The 23,893-nt window shown below is 40.0% G+C and overlaps 1 protein-coding gene across 3 annotated transcripts in view; it reads right to left on the bottom strand.

Annotated features, from left to right (window-relative positions):
* The window catches only part of ACAP2 (ArfGAP with coiled-coil, ankyrin repeat and PH domains 2), a 172,248-nt gene extending 151,638 nt beyond the window's left edge, over nt 1–20,610 (bottom strand). For 2 of the 3 annotated variants that reach the window (XM_059891945.1, XM_059892010.1), the window contains exon 1: nt 20,294–20,602. In XM_059891945.1, coding sequence (XP_059747928.1) covers nt 20,294–20,346 — 53 coding nt within the window. In that variant the 5' untranslated portion in view covers nt 20,347–20,602. Of the gene's footprint in view, nt 1–20,293 lie in introns of all 3 variants that reach the window. The other variant, NM_001105337.2, reaches the window with a different exon arrangement.
* Nucleotides 20,611–23,893: the final 3,283 nt, after the last annotated feature.

Here is a 23,893-nt window from a genome sequence, read left to right as displayed (position 1 = left end):
CCAGATGCTGGGAAAGTTTAAAGGCAGGAGGAGAAGGGGATGACAGAGGATGAGCTGGTTGGGTGGCATCACAGACTCACTGCATATGAGTTTGAGGAAGCTCTGAGAGATGCTGAAGGACAGGGAAGCCTGGAGTACTACAATCCATGGGGCTGCAAAGATTCAGACATGAGTGAGCAACAAAACAACAAAAATTCTACCTAACCAATATTCTACTTGCACAATTCCTCTTATAAATAAATGATGTGATAAATTTATCTGAAAAGACATCTTTGTTCATATAAGTTTGCAAATTTTTCCTATCATCCCTTAGAGAACTTCCTAGATGTAAAAAATGCTAAGTAAAAGCATATGTATTTTTTAATTCTGAGATATTTTACTACTTTGTCCTTCACAAAAGCTCTACCAAACCACACCCTTTCCAACACTATGAGGACTGTTTCCCTATACCTTTCCTAGCAAGGGGAACTCTCAACACTGTCAATCTGACAGACAAAAACAGCTCACTTTAGCTTTAAATCTGCCATCTTACTGGTTTCCCTGGTGGCTCAGTGGTAAAGAATCTGCCTACCAACCAGGAGATGGGGGTTAGATCCCTGGGTTGGGACGATCTTCTGGAGAAGGAAATGGCAACCCACTCCAGTATTCTCGCCTGGGAAATCCCATGGACTGAGGAACCTGGTGGGCTATAGTCCATGCGGTCACACAAGAGCTGGACTCGACTTAGTGACTAAACAACAATCTTATTGCATCTTTATAATTTTCCTCATCATCACTGCCAAGGGCACTTTTAGACATAATGTATGGCAGATTATTTATATGACCTGGCCATTTCCCCACCAAGATGCCCTAACAGAATACAGGGGAAATGATGCTCAACTTGTTCCAGGCTTGACCCTTAATTGGCCTGGTAGCTTAAGCAGCCTCAAGGATGAGATGACATGTGAATAGAGGTCAAAAGGACCACAAAACAAAAGGGCATCAGACATGTGACTGAAGAAGCCACATTGGAAGTGGATGGTCCAGCCTCAGCCACCCAGTTGTCATAGCATGGATCAGAGATGACCCTTCCAGCCAAGACCTTTTCAAACTCCTGACCCACAAATCATGAGCAAAATAAAACAGTCATTTTAAGTTACTAAGTTTTAGGTTTATTTCTTTCAAATATCTCATTCTGAATCAGGTTTTCCAGGAACAAGTTTCCAAAAGACTGATAAGATATTCTAAGTAGATGGTCAACTGAAAAATCAATGGTTTTATCAAGGTGACATACGTAATATTTCAGGGAATTCCCTGATGGTCCAGTGGTTAGTACCCCACACTTTCACTAGTAAGAGCCCAAAGTCTCTCAAGCTGGAAGAGGCAAATTTCTTTTAATTAAAAAAAAAAAGAACATGATACTTTAAAATTTTTCTATACAATCGCAATAAGCATTAATTTTCTGAATAGTTTTGTTTGTGAAATTAACTATTTTATTATAAACCCCACATATATGTATTTGATGGCCTACAAACAGATTAGGCTCTCAAGAATTATATCTACCTAAGAGGAGTGACCAACCTAGACAGCATATTGAAAAGCAGAGACATTATTTGCCAACAAAGGTCCGTCTAGTCAAGGCTATGGTTCTTCCAGTGGTCATGTATGGATGTGAGAGCTGGACTGTGAAGAAAGCTGAGCGCCAAAGAATTGATGCTTTTGAACTGTGGTGTTGGAGAAGACTCTTGAGAGTCCCTTGGACTGCAAGGAGATCCAATCAGTCCATCCTAAAGGAGATCAGTCCTGGGTGTTCATTGGAAGGACTGATGCTGAGGCTGAAACTCCAATACTTTGGCCACCTCATGCGAAGAGCTGACTCACTGGAAAAGACCCTGATGCTGGGACGGATTGGGGGCAGGAGGAGAAGGGGACAACAGAGGATGAGATGGCTGGATGGCATCACTGACTCAATGGATGTGAGTTTGAGTGAACTCCGGGAGTTGGTAATGGACAGGGAGGCCTGGCGTGCTGCGATCCATGGGGTTGCAAAGAGTCAGACACGACTGAGTGACTGAACTGAACTGAACCGAAGAGGATCTAAAGATTTCGGTTTGATTTAATTACTATGTTGTCAAAGAAAAGTTAAACAAGCTCTAGCATGTATTACTTTTGGTTTTGGAAATTCATCAATAGTACAACAATAGAAAGATTTCTAAAATAAACACAGTATTTTATGTAAAAATGGAGAACATATAACTATTTTAATGAATGAAATTTTGGGCAATAAAAGTCTGTAGTCTAACTATTGTGTGCAAAAGAATTATGCTGAGAATAAAATAAAACAGACATTGGAGGTCTTGTACCAAAGAGTTTATAATCTAAAATGGAGTATGGGATGAGATCTTAATCAGTTTGCAAAATAAAATTACAAAAGACTACACTTCTGTGCCGATTCTACTTAACAGCTCCACCTGGTGTCTACTAGGTATCTCAAACTTAACAAGAACAAAAATGGAACTCTTGAGTTTCTTACCCAAAACCTGTTCTTCCTTTGCCTTCCCCCGTCAGCAAACAATACGTCTATCCTTCCAGTTGCTAAAGGTAAAAATGTTATTTTTATTATCTTTCCTAACAAGCAATTCAACAGCAATTTTTTTTTTGATTCTACCGCAGAAATTACCTCCACTAGCTCCCCAAATCTTCTCTTGCCTGGTCTAACCTAATAACTAATTACCTGCAACAGCTTCCTCTAACTGGTCTGTCTAGATTCACCCTCACCCCTCTACAACCCATTTTCCAAACATTAGTCAAAATATATTTTAAATGTAAGTCTTATCATCTCTCACTACTACTAATTTTTAATGGCTTCCAATTGCACTAATCATAAAATCCTAACTTCATACTACGGATGACTTCTTAGGCCTAACATGATCAGATCCCTATTTATCTCTCTTACCTCCTACCACTGTTTCTCCTTACTTTGCTCCAGCCCACACTGCCCTCTTTTAGTTCTGTGAAGATCATGCACCTTCCCATTTCAAGGCTTTTGATTTACAAGCCTCTCCTCCCCCTGGTTCCCAATTCAAGGTGCTGGAGATCAAACTCTGTATTATCAACCAAAAGACAACCAAATATCATGGGTTTCCCAGTGAAAATGATACATCACCACTTAAAAGTATTCTTGCCAAAAATGTTAAACTGAATTGATCCAGAAAAAAAACAACCAGATGATTTCAGAAAGTGGAAAATTGTACAAGATAATTTGTCTACTTTATTCAAAAGAGTAAGTAACAAGAGACTGTTATCATATATCCATAATCTAGAAAAGTGGGCAACCATCACACAGAATACAGGAATAAGCAATAAGTGTTATGCCATAACATCTTGATAAAGCATGTAATACAACCATTTTCCTTAAATCACAAAACCTTCCTAGTAATACTGAAAATATATAAATACTACTAAATAAAAATATAGCACAGTTACCAAAAGTTTGCACTAGGATTTTACAACAGTAATAAGTAAACTAATGAACATAGATGAGACTTTTGGCAAAATCACAACCCAACTGAGATGAGACTTTGGGGGTAGTTGCAATGACGTGCAATGGCACCCCACTCCAGCACTCTTGCCTGGAAAATTCCATGAACAGAGGAGCCTGGTAGGCTGCAGTCCATGGGGTGGCTAGGAGTAGTACACGACTGAGCGACTTCCCTTTCACTTTTCACTTTCATGCATTGGAGAAGGAAATGGCAACCCACTCCAGTGTTCTTGCCTGGAGGATTCCAGAGATGGCGGAGCCTGGTGGGCTGCCGTCTGTGGGGTCACACAGAGTCGGACACGACTGAAGCGACTTAGCATAGCAATGACGTGAATATATTTTCCATGTGAGACAAGAGGTGAGACTTTTAGGAGCCAGAGGGTAGGATGTGGTAGACAGAATAACGGCCTCCCAAAGAGGTCAACATCCTTGTCCCCAGAACCTGTGAAAATGTAAGGTTATGCTGTACAGGGGAACTAAAGCAGCAAACAGAATTAAGGTTAATTAATAATCATGTGACCTTGAGATGAGAAAATTATCCTGGGATTATCTGGGTAAGTCCAATGTTACCAGAGTCCTTATAAGTGAAAAAGGAAGACAGATTGTCAGAGTCATTGCTGGCTTTGAAGACAGAAGAGGGCCATGAACTGTGAAATATGACCAGACTCTTGAAACTAGAAAAGCAAAAGCAACGATCTTCCCTGAATCTTCTAGAAACAATTGCAGTCCTGCCAACACCTTGATTTTAACTAAGACAGACCTGTATTGAAACTCTGACCTCCAGATCTGTAAGATAATAAATTTGTATTGTCTAAGCCACTGAATTTGGGATAATTTGTTGTAGCAGCAATAGGAAGCTAACAAAGTTTATTCAGAGACTGGACTAGGATGATCATCTACCACTCTGTCTACCTAACAAAGGAAAGAATTAACCCTCTCTGGAGAAAGATATCATCCAAAGCATCTTCAGTTTTTCACGGTATACAGCATTAAATTAAAAACCGGGCCCACCAAAAGAAAGAACTAAATAACAACCAGAAGGAAATATAAAACAAATAGAAACAGAATCACTGATGAGCCAGATACTGATTTTATTAGATAGGGACTTAAAAGTGGCAATAATTAATACAGTCATGAAACGAGAGAAAAACTAGCAAGAAATACATGAAAAGCTAGCAATTTTCATCAAAGAACAAGACTCTATACAGAACAAAATCAAATGAAATGTCCAAAAGTAAAAAGATGAATTAAAAACTCCACAGATAGGTTTAACAGCAGTTTATAAACAGCAGAAGATGAGGGAATACAAGTCAATTAAAATATCCTATTTCTCCATTAAGAGTAATATTTCAAAAAAGAGCAAGAGACATGTAAGACACAGCAAAAAAAATTTAACGTATGTGGAGCTGAGTCCTAGAAGAAGAGAAGTGTAGCAGAAGGCAACATTTAGAGAGATAACAGAAATTTTACAAATGGATGAAAGATACTCTACAAACCCCATATATTGAAGAAACCCTACAAGCCCCAAGCACGATGACAATAGAAACCACATCTACATGTATCAAGCTAAAACTGAAAGTCAGTCAAAGAAAAAAACGCTTAAGAGCAGCCAGAGGAAAACAGACACATTATGCTCCAAAGAGCAATAATAAGACAAAAAAACTTGCAACATAAATGATAAAAATATAAACAAAAGACAATGAAATGACATTGTGCTTTAAAAAAAAAAGCCAACCTATTATTCTATGCTTTGGGAAAATAGCTTTCAAACATCAAAGAAAAACAAAGGCTTTTTCAGACAAACAGAGATGGCTCTTTGCCCAGTAGATAAATGCCATAGGAGGTGCTCACAGTATGATAAACGTGCTAAGAAGTATCTTAATTCATTTCATTCATATAAAACTATTATCTGACCATAACCAATAACATCTAGTCTCCTTATAATTAAATACTTTGATTCAAAAATTCATATAAATGGATTAACTTACTATAAAGCTTCCCTTTGAACATAAAACTGAAAATCAAAGTAAAACAATATATCACCAAGTTAAAAACTATTTTTTAAAACACGGAAAGTTTTATTTAAAAATGAACATGGGGAATTCCCTGATGGTCCACAATTTCACTGTCAAGGGCACAGGTTCAACCCCTGGTCAAGGAACTAAGATTTCACAAAACCCAAGTAATTAAGTATTAGTGGCTCAGTTGTGTCCTACTCTTTGCCAACCCCATGAACTATAACCCAATAGGCTCCTCAGCCCACAGAACTCTCCAGGCAAGAATACTGCAATGGGTAGCCATTCCTTTCTCCAGGGGATCTTCCCAACCCAGGGACTGAACTCAGGTCTCCTTGTACTGCAGGCCAATCCTTTAGCATCTGAGACACCACAGAAGTCCACAAGAAGCAAGGTGCAGCCAAAAACAGAACACATTTCTGACTAGAAATAAAATATCAAAATTATTAGTTCCATCAACTTTAATTTTACACGAGTCAACTTAAAAAGTATGCACACCCTGCCCACATCTCATCTGAAAGTGACGCTAAAATATGTACAAATTAAATCCTGTGAAGTTGAGTGTCCTAGTGCCTGCTTTTGGCTGAACTATTTTACCATCTTTTTTTATTTTTAAACTTTACAATATTGTATTGGTTTTGCCAAATATCGAAATGAATCCGCCACAGGTATACACGTGTTCCCCATCCTGAACCCTCCTCCCTCCTCCCTCCCCATACCATCCCTCTGGGTCGTCCCAGTGCACCAGCCCCAAGCATCCAGTATCGTGTATAGGACCTGGACTGGCGACTCGTTTCATATATGATATTATACATATTTCAATGCCATTCTCTCAATATTTTGCCATTTTTTTAAACTTCAACATTGAAGAGTAACTTTTTAGGCAGTGAAAAAAAAATTTATATTTAAATTTGAGTATGTCTGTGGCATCACAGAAAATATAAAAACTTCAAACAGAAAAACTGACTGTATTTCAACAAAGAATCCTGCTGTATTTCAGGTACAAATTACTACAAAAGTATAGTCAAGTCAATCCTTTCTATAAGAATTTCCTCATGTATTCATTTACCCAAATCTTTACAGATGTTAAACTTGCGTCATCTCACCTGTCTAACCTCCAAAGCCTAGCTATAATTCAATGGAAAAGGAGTCATGTGCTCTCAAGTACATGCACTTCCTCACAGTACTTTTCTTCCACCACCTATCACTTTGCTTTTCCTCTGTCTGGTCATCATTCAGGATTTAAATCCTTAAGGCACTGTGTCCTTAGCTGTTTTTCTCCTCCTCCTATTATTCTTTTGTTCAACCTTCCTTCTTAAATACGCTACACATAAAATCTACCTCCGGTGCTTTTTAAGGACCTTTACTGCTCTCCTTCTACAAAGCGAAGTTTATCCTTCTACTTCCATTGTTTCATCATCCACAGCACAGATGATTTTCATGTTTCCAAGTAACATGCCTAATCCTTCATACATACTAGATTCTTCCAACCCTTTATTATTACCACATGAGCATGCCAGCAACCTTAAGTAAACCATTCAAGCTTCTCTTCAAGAAAACAAGAGATAGAGGAAGGGGACTCAGCATTATTAACTGTGTACTCTTCACCTACTTCCATGAAAGGCATTTTGAATTTGCAGTAATGCATTGTTGTTCTCCCTGAGCCTAGGTAGAAGAAACCTACCCAAGGTCTCAACATCAGTAAGTGAAAGAGAAGTGAAACAGGTAATCAGCCTCCAGAACCCACCTACTTGGGTCTACATTCACTACCATAAAAGAGTATTCTCCAGTAGAAGCTGTGCTTTGCATACCAACAGCACACAACCTCCAGTTAAACATCACAGATAAAATACACCCATTTATCTCCATTTTCTCAAAAAAATCTAATTAAAATGACAGAAGGTGGGGAGTTAATACAAAGGACAAAAAATAGAAACAGTAATGGTTAGCAGCACAATTCTAGAAACTGAAAGGCAAATAAAAGAACAGTAACTCAGACCAGAAAAAGCCAAACCCTGAGACATCAAAGTACACTGGTGAAGCCAATTTCAAGAAAGAAGATTCACCATATAGAAGCCCCAAACGGTTAGAGGCATGAAAATGGCATATGCCTCAAAATACAGGGATGGAGTTGGGAGGAGGAGGGAGGGTGAAAACAGAATTAGTTGAAATCTTATATTCATAAGGAGCAACCAGACTCTTCAGATCCCCACTCCAGTCCTCCAACTTGATATGACTACCCCTCTCCCATCCTGACAAAAAATGGGAGCTTTGTTTTCTGTAAAGGTTTATATACTAAAATCTAAAGTACTAATTAAAACTAAGTTAAAAATTCCCCATGAGAGAGAAACTCCAGTGAGAAGTCCCTACACCACAGGCCCTCTCCAGCCCCTTCTGTAGCTTGGTTATTGTTGTTCAGTCACTAAGGCAAGTCCAACGCTTTGCGACCCCATGAGCTGCAGCACGCCAGGTTTCCCTGTCCTTTACTATCTCCCTGAGTATGCTTAAACTCATGTCCACTGAGTCAGCGATGCCATCCAACCATCTCATCTTCTGTCGCCCCCTTCTCCTCTTGCCCTCAATCTTTCCCAGCAACAGGGTCTCTTCCAGTGAGCCAACTCTTGCATCAGGTGGCCCAAGTATTAGAGCTTTAGCACCAGCCCATCAAATGAATATTCAGGGTTGCCTTCCTTTAGGATGGACTGATTTGACCTCCCTGCTATCCAAGAGACTCTCAAGAGTCTTCTCCAGCACCATCGTTCAAAAGTATCAATTCTTCGGCATTCAGCTTTCTTTATGGTCCAACTCTCACATCCATACATGACTACTGGAAAAAACACACCTTTGACTATATGGACCTTTGCCAACAAAGTGATGTCTCTGCTTTTTATATGCTAAGTTTGTCATAGCTACTCTTCCAAGAAGCAACTGTCTTAATTTCACGGCTGCAGTCACCATCCGCATTGATTTCAGAAGCCAAGAAAATGAAATCTGACACTGTTTCCACATTTTCCCCATCTATTTGCCATAAAGCAATAGGACCAAATGCCACAATCTTCATTTTTTGAATGCTGAGTTCTAAGCCACCTTTTTCACTCTCCTCTTTCACCTTCATCAAGAGACTCTTTAGTTCCTCTTTACTTTCTGGCACTAAAGTGGTATAATCTGCATATTTAAGGCTGTTGATATTTCTCCGGGCAATTTTGATTCCAGTTTGTGATTCATCCAGCCCAGCATTTCACATGATATATTCCCTGGTGGCTCAGACAGTAAAGCATCTGCCTACAATGTGGGAGACCCGGATTCAATCCCTGGGTCAGGAAGATCTCCTGGAGAAGGAAATGGCAACCCACTCCAGTATTCTTGCCTGGAAAATCCCATGGATGGAAGAGCCTGGTGGGCTACAGTCCATGGGGTCACAAAGAGTCGGACACGACTGAGCGACTTCACTATCACTATCTATTCTGCATGTAAGTTAAATAATGAGGGTGACAATACACAGCCTTGACGCACTCCTTTCCCAATTTTGAACCAGTCTGTTGTTCCATATTCAATTCTAACTGTTGCTCCTGACCTTCACACAGGTTTCTCAGGAGGCAGGTAATGTGGTCTAGTATTCCCATCTCATTGAGAATATTCCTAGCTAGTTTCCTGAAATTCAGCACTTACATTCTATCTACCAAGAATAGAAGATGGCTCTTTAGGATAAATAAGAAAAGTCCTAAAAATACTGACATTTGAAGTGGTCCCAATGAAAATACTACCCTGTAGTAAAACTCGCCAGACAACCCATAACAAAATACAGCATACTTCCAGTAACTTTTTAAGTGCCTCTTTGATGTAAACAGAGAGCCAAAGATCAACAGAAAATTTCTAAAAGATCAAAACAAACAACAACAAACAAATCAAAACTTTAGAGGAAAATAATTCAGAGAAATTGAATTATTTCTGTTCACTATGACTAATTTCTTCAGATGTATAAGGAAAGCTCTTGAAAAATTTGTTTTTGTTTAGTAGCTAAGTTTGTCCAACTCTTTGTGACCCATGAACTGTAGCCCGCCAGGGTCCTGTGTCCATGGGATTTCCTAGGCAAGAATGCTAGAGTGGGTGGCCATTTCCTTCTCCAGGATTCTGGGTCGAACCCTGGGTCAGGGATCGAACCCACGTCTCCTGAATTGGCAAGAGGATTCTTTACGACTGGGCCACCTGGAAAGCCCCTTGAAGAATAGGTTGACGTTAAAACATATACATACACATATATATGTATTTATACACACACACACATATATATACATGTGTGTATATATATATATATATATGCATATATATATATATATACATAAGAAGGAAATGGCAATCCACTCCAGTACTCTTGCCTAGAAAATTCCAGGAGGAGCCTGGTGGGCTACAGTCCATGGGGTCGCAAAGAGTGGGACACAACTGAGCAACTTCACTTTCACTTTCATTATATATACACACACACACATACATATACATAAATATATTCAGAATAACAAAGAATTTTTGAAAACTAAGATTAGGAAATAATTTGGATACATCATCCAGAACAAAAAGATAAATAGGAAATGGGAGAAAAAGAATTCATTCAAAATATGAATACAAGAATAAAAGATAAAAAAAGAGGGAAAGAAATTATCAAAGAAATAATATGATTCCTCAGAACTAAAATACATGAGTTTTCAGATTGAGAGGAAGTGTCCAAGACAATAAATAAAAAATACCCACCTAAAGGCATATCATTATGAAATTTCAGAATATCAGGAGTAAAGAAAAAAATCTAAAAAAAACTTCAGAAACAACAACAAAAAATAAAAATCAAGAAATAAAAACAGTACCACTTGCCCACAGCAACCCTGAAAACCAGAAGACAGTGGTGCAATGCCTTCAAATTCTGAAAGAAAATGGTTTCAGTCTACAATCCTATATACATTTCCATACAGGTAAAGTCTAAAACAAACAAACAAAAAATGCACCTTTTTGAGGGAGAGTAATGGAAATGGCACTCTGCCAAAATAAGCAAATAGAAAAGACAACAACATGAAAATCAAGAAAAGCAAATCCAATACATGAATGACAGAGGGAATTTCCATATCAAAAATAAAGGTAATCAAGAAAATAAAGACAAGCTGCAGACTGGGGAAAAAATTTTCCAAACTACATATCTAATAAAGGACTGTTTTTCAAAATGTATGAAGGACTCTTAAATCCCAGTAAGAAAACTAACAAATCAGGACGTGGCAGTCCAGGGGATGTGAGTTGGTTCCCTCATTGGGGTAATAAGATCCCACAAGCAGCCAAAAAAAGAAAACAAACAATTCAATTAAAAAATGGTTCAAAGACCTTAAAAGACATCTTGACAAAGAAGAAACACAGATGGCAAATAAGCACATGAAAAGAAGCTATACATCATACACAATCAGAGAAATGCAAATTAAAATGAGATACCACTATATACCTATCAGAATGCCCAAACTTCAGAATACAACAACACGAAATGCTGGTGAGAAGGTAGAGAAATAGGAACTCTCAATCACTGTTCTTGATAAAGTATCCGGCACAGCCACTCTGGAAGAAGGTTTGGAAGTTTCTTGAAATACTAAACATTCTTACAACACTTTTCATACAGTCCAGCAATTGTCTCCTTAGTACTTAGCCAAATGAGAGGAAAATTTACGTTGACACAGAAACCTTTATTTAAATATAATATCAGCTTTATTCATAACTGCCAAAACATGAAAGCAACCAAGATGTCCTTTGATAGGAGAATATATAAACTGTGGTATATCCTGACATTGGTCTTGTATTCTGTGGCCTTGTTGAACCTATTAGTTCTGTTTGATTTGTGTGCATTCCTTAAGATTTTCTACATACAAGATACAGTCAGCCCTCCATGTCCTTGGATGCAGAACCCACAGATACAGACGGTTGACTATACTATACCATTTTTTGCAAGGAACTTGAACATCTACAGATTTTTATATCTGCAGGGGTCCTGGAACCAATTCCCATGGATATCAAGACACAAGTGTATATAATCTAATCTACTTTTAAGTAGAGATGAATTTACTACTTTTTTCCTTATATTTTTTCCTTTATTCTTCTTTCTTGCCTCACTGCTCTGGCTACATGCTCCACTACACTGTTGAATAGAAGTATGAAGAAGAAACTTTTTTTTGATCTTAGAGAAAAACTTTTTCACCATTAAATAAGATGTTAGCTCACAATGTTTTACAGCTGTCCTTTACCAGGCGGAGGAAGCTTTCGATTCCTAGTTTATTGAGTATTTTCATCATAAAAATGGGTTTTATTTAGTCAAATACTTTCCCTGCATCTATGAGATGATTACATGGTGTTTATCCTTTGTTCTATTGTTTATTGCATTGATTTTTGCACTCCTGCGATAAGTCCCACTTGGTCACGCTGTAAAATCCTTTCTATATGTTGTTACATTCGGTTTGCTAATATTTTACTGATGACTTTTGTACCTGTATTCATAACAGATATTGAACTGTACTTTTCTTATATCTTTGTTTCCTTAACATATCTTTAGCTCTGGTAGCAGGGTAATACTGGACCCAGAGAATCAGCTGGGAAGCAAGACTTCCTCTTCTACTTCTTGGAAGAGTTTATGAAGGATTGTTGTTAATTCATCTTTAAATATTTGACAGAATTCATCAGTGAAGCCATCTTGGTCTGGGTTTTCCTTTTGAGGAAGCTTTTTGATTACTAATTCAATGTCTTATGTCCACGTAGATTTTCAATTTCTTCTTGAACCATTTTAGTAGTTTGTGTCTTTCTACAACCCAGATAATCACGAAGATGTGATCACTCACCTACAGCCAGACATCCTGGAATGCGAAGTCAAGTGGGCCTTAGGAAGAAGCATCACTATGAACAAAGCTAGTGGAGGTGATGGAATTCCAGTTGAGCTATTTCAAGTCCTAAAAATTGATGCTGTGAAAGTGCTGCACTCAATTGCCAGCAAATATGGAAAACTCAGCAGTAGCCACAGGACTGGAAAAGGTCAGTTTTCATTCCAATGCCAAAGAAGGCTCAAAATACTGCAAAATTGCCCTCATCTCACACGCTAGCAAAGTAATGCTCAAAATTTTCCAAGCCAGGCTTCAACAACACGTGAACCGTGAACTTCCAGATGTTCAAGCTAGTTGTAGAAAAGGTAGAGGAACCAGAGGTCAAATTGCCAACATCCGTCGGATCATCGAAAAAGCAAGCAAGTTCCAGAAAAATATCTATTTCTGCTTTATTGACTATGCCAAAGCCTTAGACTATGTGGATCACCACAAACTGTGGAAAAATTCTTCAAGAGGTGGGAATACCAGATCACCTGACCCACTTCCTGAGAAATCTGTACGCAGGTCAGGAAAAAACAGTTAGAACTGGACATGGAACAATAGACTGGTTCCAAATCGGGGAAGGAGTACATCAAGGCAGTATATATTGTCACCCTGCTTATTTAATTTATACGCAGAGTACATCATGAAAATAGCTGGGCTGGATGAGGCACAAGCTGGAATCAAGACTGCAGGGAGAAATATCAATAACCTCAGATATGCAGATGACATCACCCTTATGGCAGAAAGCAAAGAAGAAGTAAAGAGCCTCTTGATGAAAGTGAAAGAGGAGAGTGAAAAAGTTGGCTTTAAAATTCAACATTCAGAAAACTAAGATCATGGCATCTGGTCCCATCACTTCATGGCAAATAGATAGGGAAACAATGGAAACAGTGACAGACTTTACTTTTTTGGGGCTCCAAAATCACTGCAGATGGTGATTGCAGTGATGAAATTAAAAGACACTTGCTCCTTGGAAGAAAAGTTATAACCAACCTATACAGCTTATTAAAAAGCAGAGACATTACTTTGCCAACAAAGGTCAGTCTAGTCAAAGCTATGGTTTTTCCAATAGTCATGTACGGATGTGAGAGTTGGATTATAAAAGAAAGCTGAACGCTGAAGAATTGACGCTTTTGAACTGTGGTGTTAGAGAAGACTCTTGAGAGTCCCTTGGACTGTAAGGAGATCTAACCAGTTCATCCTAAAGGAAATCAGTCCTGAATGATTTGGAAGGACTGATTCATTGGAAGGACTGATGCTGAAGCTGAAATGCCAATACTTTGGCCCCCTGATGTGAAGAACTGACTCACTGGAAAATACCCTGATGCTGGAAAAGACTGAAGGTGGGAGAAGGGGACGACAGAGGATGAGACAGTTCAATGGCATCACCGACTCAATGGACACGAGTTTGAGTGAACTCCAGGAGTTGATGATAGACAGAGAGGCCTGGCGTGCTGCAGTCCATGGAGTCGCAAAGAGTCGGACACGACTGAGTGACTAAACTGAACTGAACTGAGGAATATATATATATACCCATTTCATCTCCTTTAAGTAATTTATTATTTGAATAACAGACTTCCTTTGTGGCTCAGCTGGTAAAGAATCCACCTGCAATGCCAGAGACCTGGGTTTGATCCCTGGGTTGGGAAGATCCCCTGGAGAAGGGAAAGGCTACCCACTCTAGTATTCTGGCCTGGAGAATTCCATGGACTGTATAGTCCATGGGGTCGCAAAGAGTCAGACACGACTGAATGACTTTCACTCACTATCTAAATAACTTATTCATAGCACTCTCATAATCTCTCTTATTTTTATAAGACAGCATTGATGTCCCCTCTTTCGGTAGTAAATCTATTTACTTCTAGATTAAGAAATTGGAAAAGTAGAAACCTGAGAAAAGTAAAAGACTGAGTCTTCTTCTTCAATATCTTGGTCTAGCTACAGAGTCTTCCCTGGTGGCTCAGATGGTAAAGCATCTGCCTGCAATGTGGGAGACCACCCGGGTTCGATCCCTGGGTTGGGAAGATCTCCTGGAGAAGCAAACGGCAACCCACTCCAGTACTCTTGCCTGGAGAATCCCACGGACGGAGGAGCCTGGTAGGCTACAGTCCATGGGGTCACAAAGAGTCCGACATGACTGAGCAACTTCACTTTCACTTTCACTAATAACCAACTTCTAATTTCATTGATTTCCTCTATCATTGTTCTAGTCTCAATTTTCATTTATTTCTGCTCTAGTCTTCTTTACTTCCTCCCTTTCCCTGCTTTGAGATTAGTTTGCTCTTCTTTTTCTAGTTTCTTAAGATGAAAGGTTAGATCATTGATTTGAGATTTTTCTTCTTTTTAATATAGGTGTTTATACGTATAAATTTCCCTCTAAGGACTGCTTTAGCTGCACCCATGAGTTTGGTATGTTGTATTTTTGTTTTCATTTGTCTGAAAATACTTTATTTCCCTGTCATTTCTTCTTTGATCCACTAGTTATTGAAGAGTATGTTACTCGGTTTTTTCAAATTTTGAATTTCTCAGATTTCCTTCTTTTACTTACTTCTAATTTCATTCCATTGTGGCCAAAGAACTTATTTTGCATGATTTCAATCCTTTTAAATTTGTTGAAGCCTGTTTAGTGGCTTAATTTATTTATAGAAAATGTTTTCATGTGTACTGGAGAAGAATATGAAGCCTGAAGTATTCTATAGATATCTATTAAATCTGTTTTTGATTTATAGTATTGTTCACATCTCATATCTGCCTGTTGACCATCTGCCTAGCTGTTCTACCCATTATTGAAAGTATTATGTCTCTGACTATTATCGTTGGATTTTCTACTTCTCCCTTAACTTCCATCATTTTTTGCTTCCTGTATTTTGCTGCTGCTGCTGCTGCTAAGTCACTTCAGTCGTGTCTGACTCTGTGTGACACCATAGACGGCAGCCCACCAGGCTCCCCCATCCCTGGGATTCTCCAGGCAAGAACACTGGAGTCGGTTGCCATTTCCTTCTCCAGCGCATGAAAGCGAAAAGTGAAAGTGAAGTCGCTCAGTCGTGTCCAACCCTTAGCGACCCCATGGACTGCAGCCCACCAGGCTCCTCTGTCCATGGGATTTTCCAGGCAAGAGTACTGGCATGGGTCACCATTTCCTTCTCTGTCCTGTATTTTGAGGCTCTGCTAAGTGTATATGTTTGTAAGTATATGTCTTCCTGATGGATTGACCCCTTTATCATTATAAAATATCCTTTATCTTTAGTAATTTTTATCATAAAGTCTATTTACATATAGCCACTCCAGCTCTCTTGTGGGTATTGCTCGCATCATTTATCTTTTTCTATCCTTTACTTTCAACCTATTAATATTTGTATCTTTCAATCTAAAGTAATTCTCTAATAAACAGCATGTAGGTGGATCATCATTGAAATTTTACACAATAAAAAGTTTTAAATATATAAGGCCAAAATACATAGAAAAACATACCATCTTCTGATATTAAGGCAGCTATAATATTATAAAGACAAAATATTCAAGAATTATATTTTTTGAAAAAAACAGTAATAAAGGAAAAGTTGACCCACCCAGATATCATAACAAAGTATAAAATGTTACAGCTAATATATTAACAGTATTTGCAGAAGAACAGACAATTACTTTGGTAGAAAAGAGTAGAATCCAGAAAAAGACCCATGTTCATATACATGTATGTATATGCACATATGTGTATAATTTTAAAGCAATGGTTAAAGATGGATTATTCAGTGAAAGGTATCTGGACAAGGACCTCCATTAGGAAGAAAATAAAATAGGATTATCCCTCACACTCAGAACTAAATCCAGTTGCATTACATGAAACTAAAAATTGCTATAAATGGAACATATCCTATAATAATGGGAATGGGAACACTTTTCTAGGCAATCCATGAAAGCCAGTTTTTAAATATCTGTATAATAAAAGACATCATACACACAGTTAACACAAATTTAGTTAATGTAACAGAGCCTGTAGCTTGAAAGACACAGTAAAAGAGTGAATTCACTTCCAAGTCCACCACTTGAAAGTCCACCATTAAGAAAGTCAATTTAACTTCTCAAAATATCCAGTTTGGCATCTTTTTAAACACTTTAAAAACAAAAATTATAATTCCCCATCATAATATATTTTAACATTAAATGAGATGGTAGTTGTAAAAACATACTAGAGTATGAGATCTGGCAGGTTATAAGAGCTTGTTCTTCCTTATTTCAACTTAAGCTGATACTACATTAAATGAAGAATTAGAAGCTGCAATAAGGAATAGCTGGATTCCTATATTTTGGTTCATGACAGAACCACTTTAAAACACCATTCTACCATTTCTGAAATAAGAACACATTTTGCTTCATCTCTTGCCCACTATATTTTCCATGTGTAAATTACCAATTATTAAGAGTGTATTTGTTCTAAATATGGAAGGATAAGTAGCACATCAGTCAAGACTGGCACTTGCTTAATAGCAAAACAGAATGTGCACCTGCACACACACATGTGTGATGTCTTTCACACATTAAAACCTTTCACCCTAAAACATCTTTTTAAGATTTTTGTCCTAAGTTACTGATCAAGCATCATATCTGAAACAGAATCCAACAAAAAATCTTCAGAATGGTGCAAAATAAACACTGTTAAGGATAAACAATAAATGTTCCATATAAAGATGCAACATTTTCATATTTGGGCAATAAATTAGAGCGAATCTTCCACAATTCAAAGCTTCCCATGTAGCTCAGTCAGTAAAGCATCTGCCTGCAATGCAGGAGACCTGGGTTCAATTCCTGGGTCGGGAAGCTCCCCTGGAGAAGGGAATGGCGATCCACTCCAGTGGACTGCCCGGAGAATCCCATGGACATAGGAACCTGGCAGGCCACAGTTCACTGGATATCGAGAGTCAGACACAGCTTAGCGCTATCTTTCTTTCTTTCCACAATTCAAAAACCACTAATTAATTCGACTCTTTATTTCAAACAAAATATTCACTTCCTGAGTGAACCATATGTTTATATAAAGAAAAAGCACAATTCTTATAAAATTTTTATAAAATTTTAAAGCACACTTACACATACAATTTAGGACAGACCCAAACAAGTTCAAAGTTCTTCAACAAACAGTCAAAATGGTTAATTTCCACTTTATTTTTTTGACATACTTTTAAAAAGTATACTTAATTAAACGCATCCACTTTCCTGTAGATTTTAAATGAAAAAGATTCTGACCTTTAGAGTGGCTTTTAAAAAACTAAGAGAACCCAAAATTACACAAAGAAATGTGCCTTCCAATCTAAAAACAAAACAAAATGTTCACAGGAATGTAAAATGTAACCACAGACTTTATTCAAATTACGAAAAACAATGTTGCAACTTCAATATCCTTCTCTCCCTATTTCAACCAATTTTCCTCCTGTTTTCCTTATCAATTTAACAGGGAAATTAACGTTTAAAGCTTGACCACTGGTGAAAATTTTCTTCAGCAGGCGCTGCCATTTACATTGATTCTACAACATTCAAGACAGTTATGTCCACATACCAGACTTAAATGCCACAAATTCATTTGTGAAAGATAATAAAAATAGGAATTAGTTTTAAAACAGCACAACAGATCAGAACACTACAAGGAATAAATAGTACAGCTGCCCTGCTGTCAAAAAAGCCCAACCGTCACAAATTTTCTGATACAAATACTTCAAAATATCAAAGTACAAAATGCTCTTGAAAATTTCTCTTATACATAAGCATAGAATAAAGACCTCTGAAATATTATTTTCAAATGCTATAGAAACCTACACAGTAATGGAGTTATAACTAGGAATATATATGATGAGACTTTTATTTCCTGGCAAATCTGATCTAGTCTCACAAACATATACAATATATTGGAGTTCTGTGAATCTTGGTTTCTCTTCCCAATTTGCAGTCAAGAGTAAATGGAATACTGGAAACACCTCTTGAAAATCCCTAATGTCTTAATTAATGCAGAATAGATATTATACTAAAGCTTAACAAACGCTTACTACAATACTCCATCCAACTTAATCAGTATCTTTTCCTCTTACTTTACATTCAATTACTCTTTTATTTCAAAAACAAAGACAGAACATGGTTTATGACCAAAAGCAGTACCTAGAAGCATTCCCAAATAACTTTTCTCAACTTTTTTTTTTAAATGAAACTTAAAACGCAAAACAAACTGAGCACAAAGTCACATTCCTTAGACCAAAAAATATATATATATATATATTGTGACTACATCATTACTCAGTAACAGCTGGGTCACATTAATAAAAATTCCACCAAAAAATAGAACTTTTTAAGGTACACTTTAAAAATTACTTCCTTTGCCACACAGTCCTGAAATCTAACTTGCAAAGCTGTCGTAAAGTATCCATTTGTACCTCCTGAGTCTGTCTAATCACGCAAAACATCAAGTTTTAAAAACTAACACCAACAACATCCTTCTCTCCACCCCACCATGTGTACCTTTTTACAAGCAATAGCCCTAAGTTCCAAATAAAATTAACATCAAAAAATAAACAAAAACCAAAGGACACTGTCTTAGAAGTAGGAGTTAATCATTAAGTTTTACAATACTTTTCTTTGCTTTTCACTGGGGTAAAAAAAAAAAAAGTGTGGGGGGCGGGGACAAATCAAATTAACATTGATAAAGATGAGAACAGTTCGTTCCAAGGCAGAGGATGCAGGAATTTACAACCCAGGCTTGCCCTAAAGATCAGCGGGCATCAATGCTCAGGAGACGCTTTCAAGACATGTCACTGTTCTAACGGAAGTTTTGAAGGCCTTATTTTTAAGGCCCAAGGACAGCCCTATAAATGCAGTGTAAAACACAACCTAGCAAAACCCCATTCTTCAAAACAATTCAAGAGTTTTCTAAGATGCCCCTAACCGAAAGAGCTTGGGCTCTGGACACCCTCAGGGTAGCCGGCTCTCCAGGGAGGGAGGCCAGCCCATGTAAATCGGACTGCCACCAAGTCAGTTTATGTGACAGATCCACTGGGAGCATCCGACGGTGACCGGGGCCCTCCTGGGCCGACGCTGCTGGAAGAGGAACAGAAATGCAATCTTCAGGGCCCTCCTACTTCCGTTCTCAAAACAGAAATGCACTGTTTCTCCTAGTCCTCACCCCTCAGCCCGGTACTCTCGACAGCGGTGCCCCCTTCAAAGAGCTTAGGTGGAAAGCAAAGCCTACGAGTCTAGGACCACAGTGGATAGAATAAGGCTGGTCAAACACTCCCACCCCCGACTCCCGTACAAATCAACCGCCAGCGCCTTCCTAGAAGCCCCCCTGGCCGGGGACCAGCCAGCGGCAGAAATCGATGTTCCAGTTCGCCCCCCAGTCCTTCTTCCTAGGGGTAGGGGGAGCGGAAAAGCGCGAAGAGGAACTAAGTGAACTGCAGGAGGGTGCCCTGCAAGCTCCCTCAGAGAGGGGCTGGTGTGGGGGTGGAAACGAAGAAGGAGCGGAAGGAAGGGGAAAGGACGAGCGGCCAGAGGAAGGGGAGAGCGCGCTCCCGCAAAGGGCACGAGTCTTCGGGGACGCGGCTGCACCCCAGTTCCTTGAAACGGGTGCGCCCAGCTTCTTGGGCGCTCCGCCCTGAGCAGAGGCCGAGGAAGGGGCAAAAGGAGGCGACGTGCCCCTCCTGGCCCAGCCTCGCCCCTCACGAAGGGCTGGTCGGGGCTGTCGAGCCCTCTCTGGGTGAGAGCCACAGCAACGGCCGCACGCCCCGTCGGAGGGCGCGGACTGCGGGGCCCCCCGCGCGTTCCGCTGGCCGGCTTTCACGCCCCCACCGCCGGAGGAGCCAGCTCCGGGTGACGCCGGCCCGGAGACGGGCGGCTGCGCCGGTTACCTGAAACGGGGCGAGTCTTTCAGACACTCCTCGAAATCCACCGTCATCTTCATCCTGCCTCCGCCTCGCCTCGCAGGGGACACTGGAAGAGCCGAGGGAGCCGCGGGAGCGGCTGAGCTGGGGACGCAGACGGCTACGGCGGGCGCACGGCCGCGACTAGCGCTGCGCGGAGCTGCGGAGGGCGAGTCGTCCGCTGGTCATAGCAGCCCCGAAGACCGTGGCGGCAGCGACTGCTAGTCAGGCCCCAGTCCGGCCCCTCTTCCTCCCGCCCCCAGCAGAGCGCCTGCCTCGGGGAAACGGCCCAGGACTGACAGCCTCAGCCAGCCAGCCACAAACCCAGCGGCCAATGGGAGGGGCTTTCGGCCGCACCGCCTGCGGGCGCTCGGGCAACGCGCCTGAGCGACGGTAGAGCGAGCCAATAAACAGCGCGACCGTGGGAGCCGCCTTGCCACAAGCATTCCCGAAGGCCAACCAGGATGCACGGGCGTCGTTAGGCGGGACGCATTGGTTGCTGGGAGGCCTGCAGCTGAGGCTCCTTGGGAAGGAAGTCACGTGGCTGCGGGCCGCGCTTCCCCTAGAGCCCCCCTCCTCCTCTCCTGCTTCTCCAGCCCCGCCCTGCTGAGCTGCCAACGCGGAGGAGCCGCCGCCTGCAGGTCTAAGGAAGAAGAGTTGATTTTGACGGTAGCTCTGGCAGAAATCTGAAAAGGTTGAGTCGAGATTATAAAAGGAAGAGATAGGCTTAGCCACCTCTTCCTTTCAGTTTACAGAAACTGAGGCCAGGAAAGGAGCGCGGATAACTTTAATGATACAGTCCATCTTTCACTTACTGGCTTCATCACTTAACGATTTGAAAGTATCTCCCATGTTTATATTTTCATATAACCAGAGACTGCTTTCTGAAGGAGCTGGCATTCGGGGTGGGCATGGAAAGATCAGAAGGATTTAGACAGGTATGTAAGGCAGGGCTTTCTGTGTAGAGGAACCGCTTTCAAAACCACAGAAGACATTCCTCCTTACTGACGCCTTTCTCTCAGTAGCCTTTGCCAGTTTTAAGATGAGAGAGTTCTAAGAATACAGGCTCATTTACTCCAATTTGCAACACCTACCCCCTGATACACGACTTTTCTAGGAGCCGCTGTAAGATATTCATCATCTGATCCTTATAATAACCCCCAGTCCCATACTTCTGATTCTTAGATTCCATGGATTCAGCAGTTCAGTCGCTCAGTTGTCTCCAACTTTTTGCGACCCCATGGACAGTAGCATGCCAGGCCTTCCTGCCTGTCACGAACTCTGGAAGCCTGCTCAAACTCATGTCCATCCAGTCAGTGATGCTATCCAACCATCTCATCCTCTGTCGTCCCCTTCTCCTCCTGCCTTCAATCTTGCCCAGCATCAGGTTCTTTTCCAATGAGTCAGTTCTTTGCATCATGTGGCCAAAATACTGAAATGTCAGCATCTGTCCTTCCAAAGAATATTCAGGACTGATTTCCTTTAGGATTGACTAGTTTGATGTCCTTGCAGTCCAAGGGACTCTCAAGAGCCTTCTCCAACACCACAGTCCAAAAGCATCAGTTCTTCCGCATTCAGCTTTCTTTATGGTCCAACTCTTACATCCATACATGACTACTGGAAAAACCATAGCTTTGACTAGATGGAACTTTGGAGGCAAAGTAATGTGCCATGGATTCATGGCATGTAAGTAAAAAGTACCATGGCTACACTGTATTTAAGTATATACTTTTAAACCCAACCTAAAAATCATATCTGTGAAAATGCACAGGGAAGGTGTTAGAACAGCATCATGGTTCTGGAGGTAAGCTGGATTTGCCTCATTAAATGTTTGGTGTCCTCAGGCACTTCAGTTAGTCAAGACAATCTCTTCTAGATTTGTAACCATTATGTCAAATTTAGAGAGTTGGCCATTTCTATAATTGTATTCCTGATGCAGGGCAACTCATCTGTTTGTACAACATGTCAATGCTTCAACACCAATGTAACCTTTTGGAAGACACCTTTCTCACTGCAAAATGAAGATAACACCACTGATCTGATAGCGTTGTCTTGAGGCTGTCCAAAGGCATTTAACACAGTGCCACATTGTAATCATTCAGTAAATGTTGCCTATTATCATAATTGTACCACTTTCATCTTCAGTACCATAATCAGAGGTTAAGTTTACGTCTTCTCACTTCCCCTGCCTAAAGTCTTATATAACCCTTTGACCATCTGTTTAAGTATAGCATGATGGCATACTGGTTTTCATAACTTAGTTATATCTTGATCTCTTTATCACCTTTAGAAATTAACAGCATACTTTTGAGATGTTTCAAAGAATATATCAGTGTTATATATGTTTCTTATTTGTTTATAAGCTTGGTTTCTTTTTTTTAAATTACATTGCACATGCCTAGAATCTACACAGCTTCTCTTAATAACTAGAAACTATTGACAGTTAAATGTTTGGTGTCCTCAGGCACTTCAGTCAGGACAATCTCTTCTAGATTTGTAACCATTATGTCAAATTTAGAGAGTTGGCCGTTTCTACAATAATTGTATTCCTGATGCATGACAACTCATCTGTATGTATAACGTCTATGCTTCAACACCAGTGTAACCTTTTGGAAGACACTTAACATGACACTTTGAGATTCAAATTAAACTGCATAGCACAATCAATGCAAATAATTCAACTAAGCTTATTATAAAATGAACATCTTTCTGTGGATAGCTAAATTTGCATATACCCAGTTAGTGATGGTTCCAAATTGGGAAAGGAGTACATCAAGGCTGCATATTGTCACCCTGCTTATTTAACTTATACGCAGAGTACATCATGCGAAATGTACAAGCTGGAATCACTGGGAGAAATATCAATAACCTCAGATATGCAGCTGACACCACCCTTATGGCCAAAAGCAAAGAAGAACTAAAGAACCTCTTGATGAAAATGAGAGTGAAAAAGTTGGCTTAAAACTCAACATTCAGAAAACTAAGATCATGGCATCCGGTCCAGTCCCATAACTTTGTGGCAAATAGATGGGGAAACAATGGAAACAGAGACTTTTTTTTTTTTTTTTTGGCTCCAAAATCACTGCAGATGGTGACTGCAGCCATGAAACTAAAGATGCTTGCTCCTTGGAAGAAAAGCTATGACCAACCTAGACAGCATATTAAAAAGCAAAGACGTTGCTTTGCCGACAAAAGTCCATCTAGTCAAAGTTATGGTTTTTCCAGTAGTCATGTATGGATGTGAGAGTTGGACTGTAAAGAAGGCTGAGTGCCAAAGAATTGAGGCTTTGAACTGTGGTGTTGAAGAAAACTCTTGAGAGTCCCTTGGACTGCAAGGAGATCAAACCAGTCTATTCTAATGGAAATCAGTCCTGAATATTCATTGGAAGGACTGATGCTGAAGCTGAAACTCCAATACTGTGGCACCTGATGTGAAGAATTGACTCACTGGAAAAGACACTGATGCTGGGCAAGATTGAAGGCAGGAGAAGAAGGGGACGACAGAGGATGAGATGGTCGGATGGCATCACTGACTCTATGGACATGAGTTTGAGGAAGCTGCAGGAGTTGGTGATGGACAGGGAAGCC

The sequence above is a fragment of the Bos taurus genome, chromosome 1, assembly GCF_002263795.3.
Source record: "Bos taurus isolate L1 Dominette 01449 registration number 42190680 breed Hereford chromosome 1, ARS-UCD2.0, whole genome shotgun sequence".
NCBI lineage: Eukaryota > Metazoa > Chordata > Mammalia > Artiodactyla > Bovidae > Bos > Bos taurus.
This window is presented reverse-complemented; position numbering and strand designations above follow the sequence as displayed.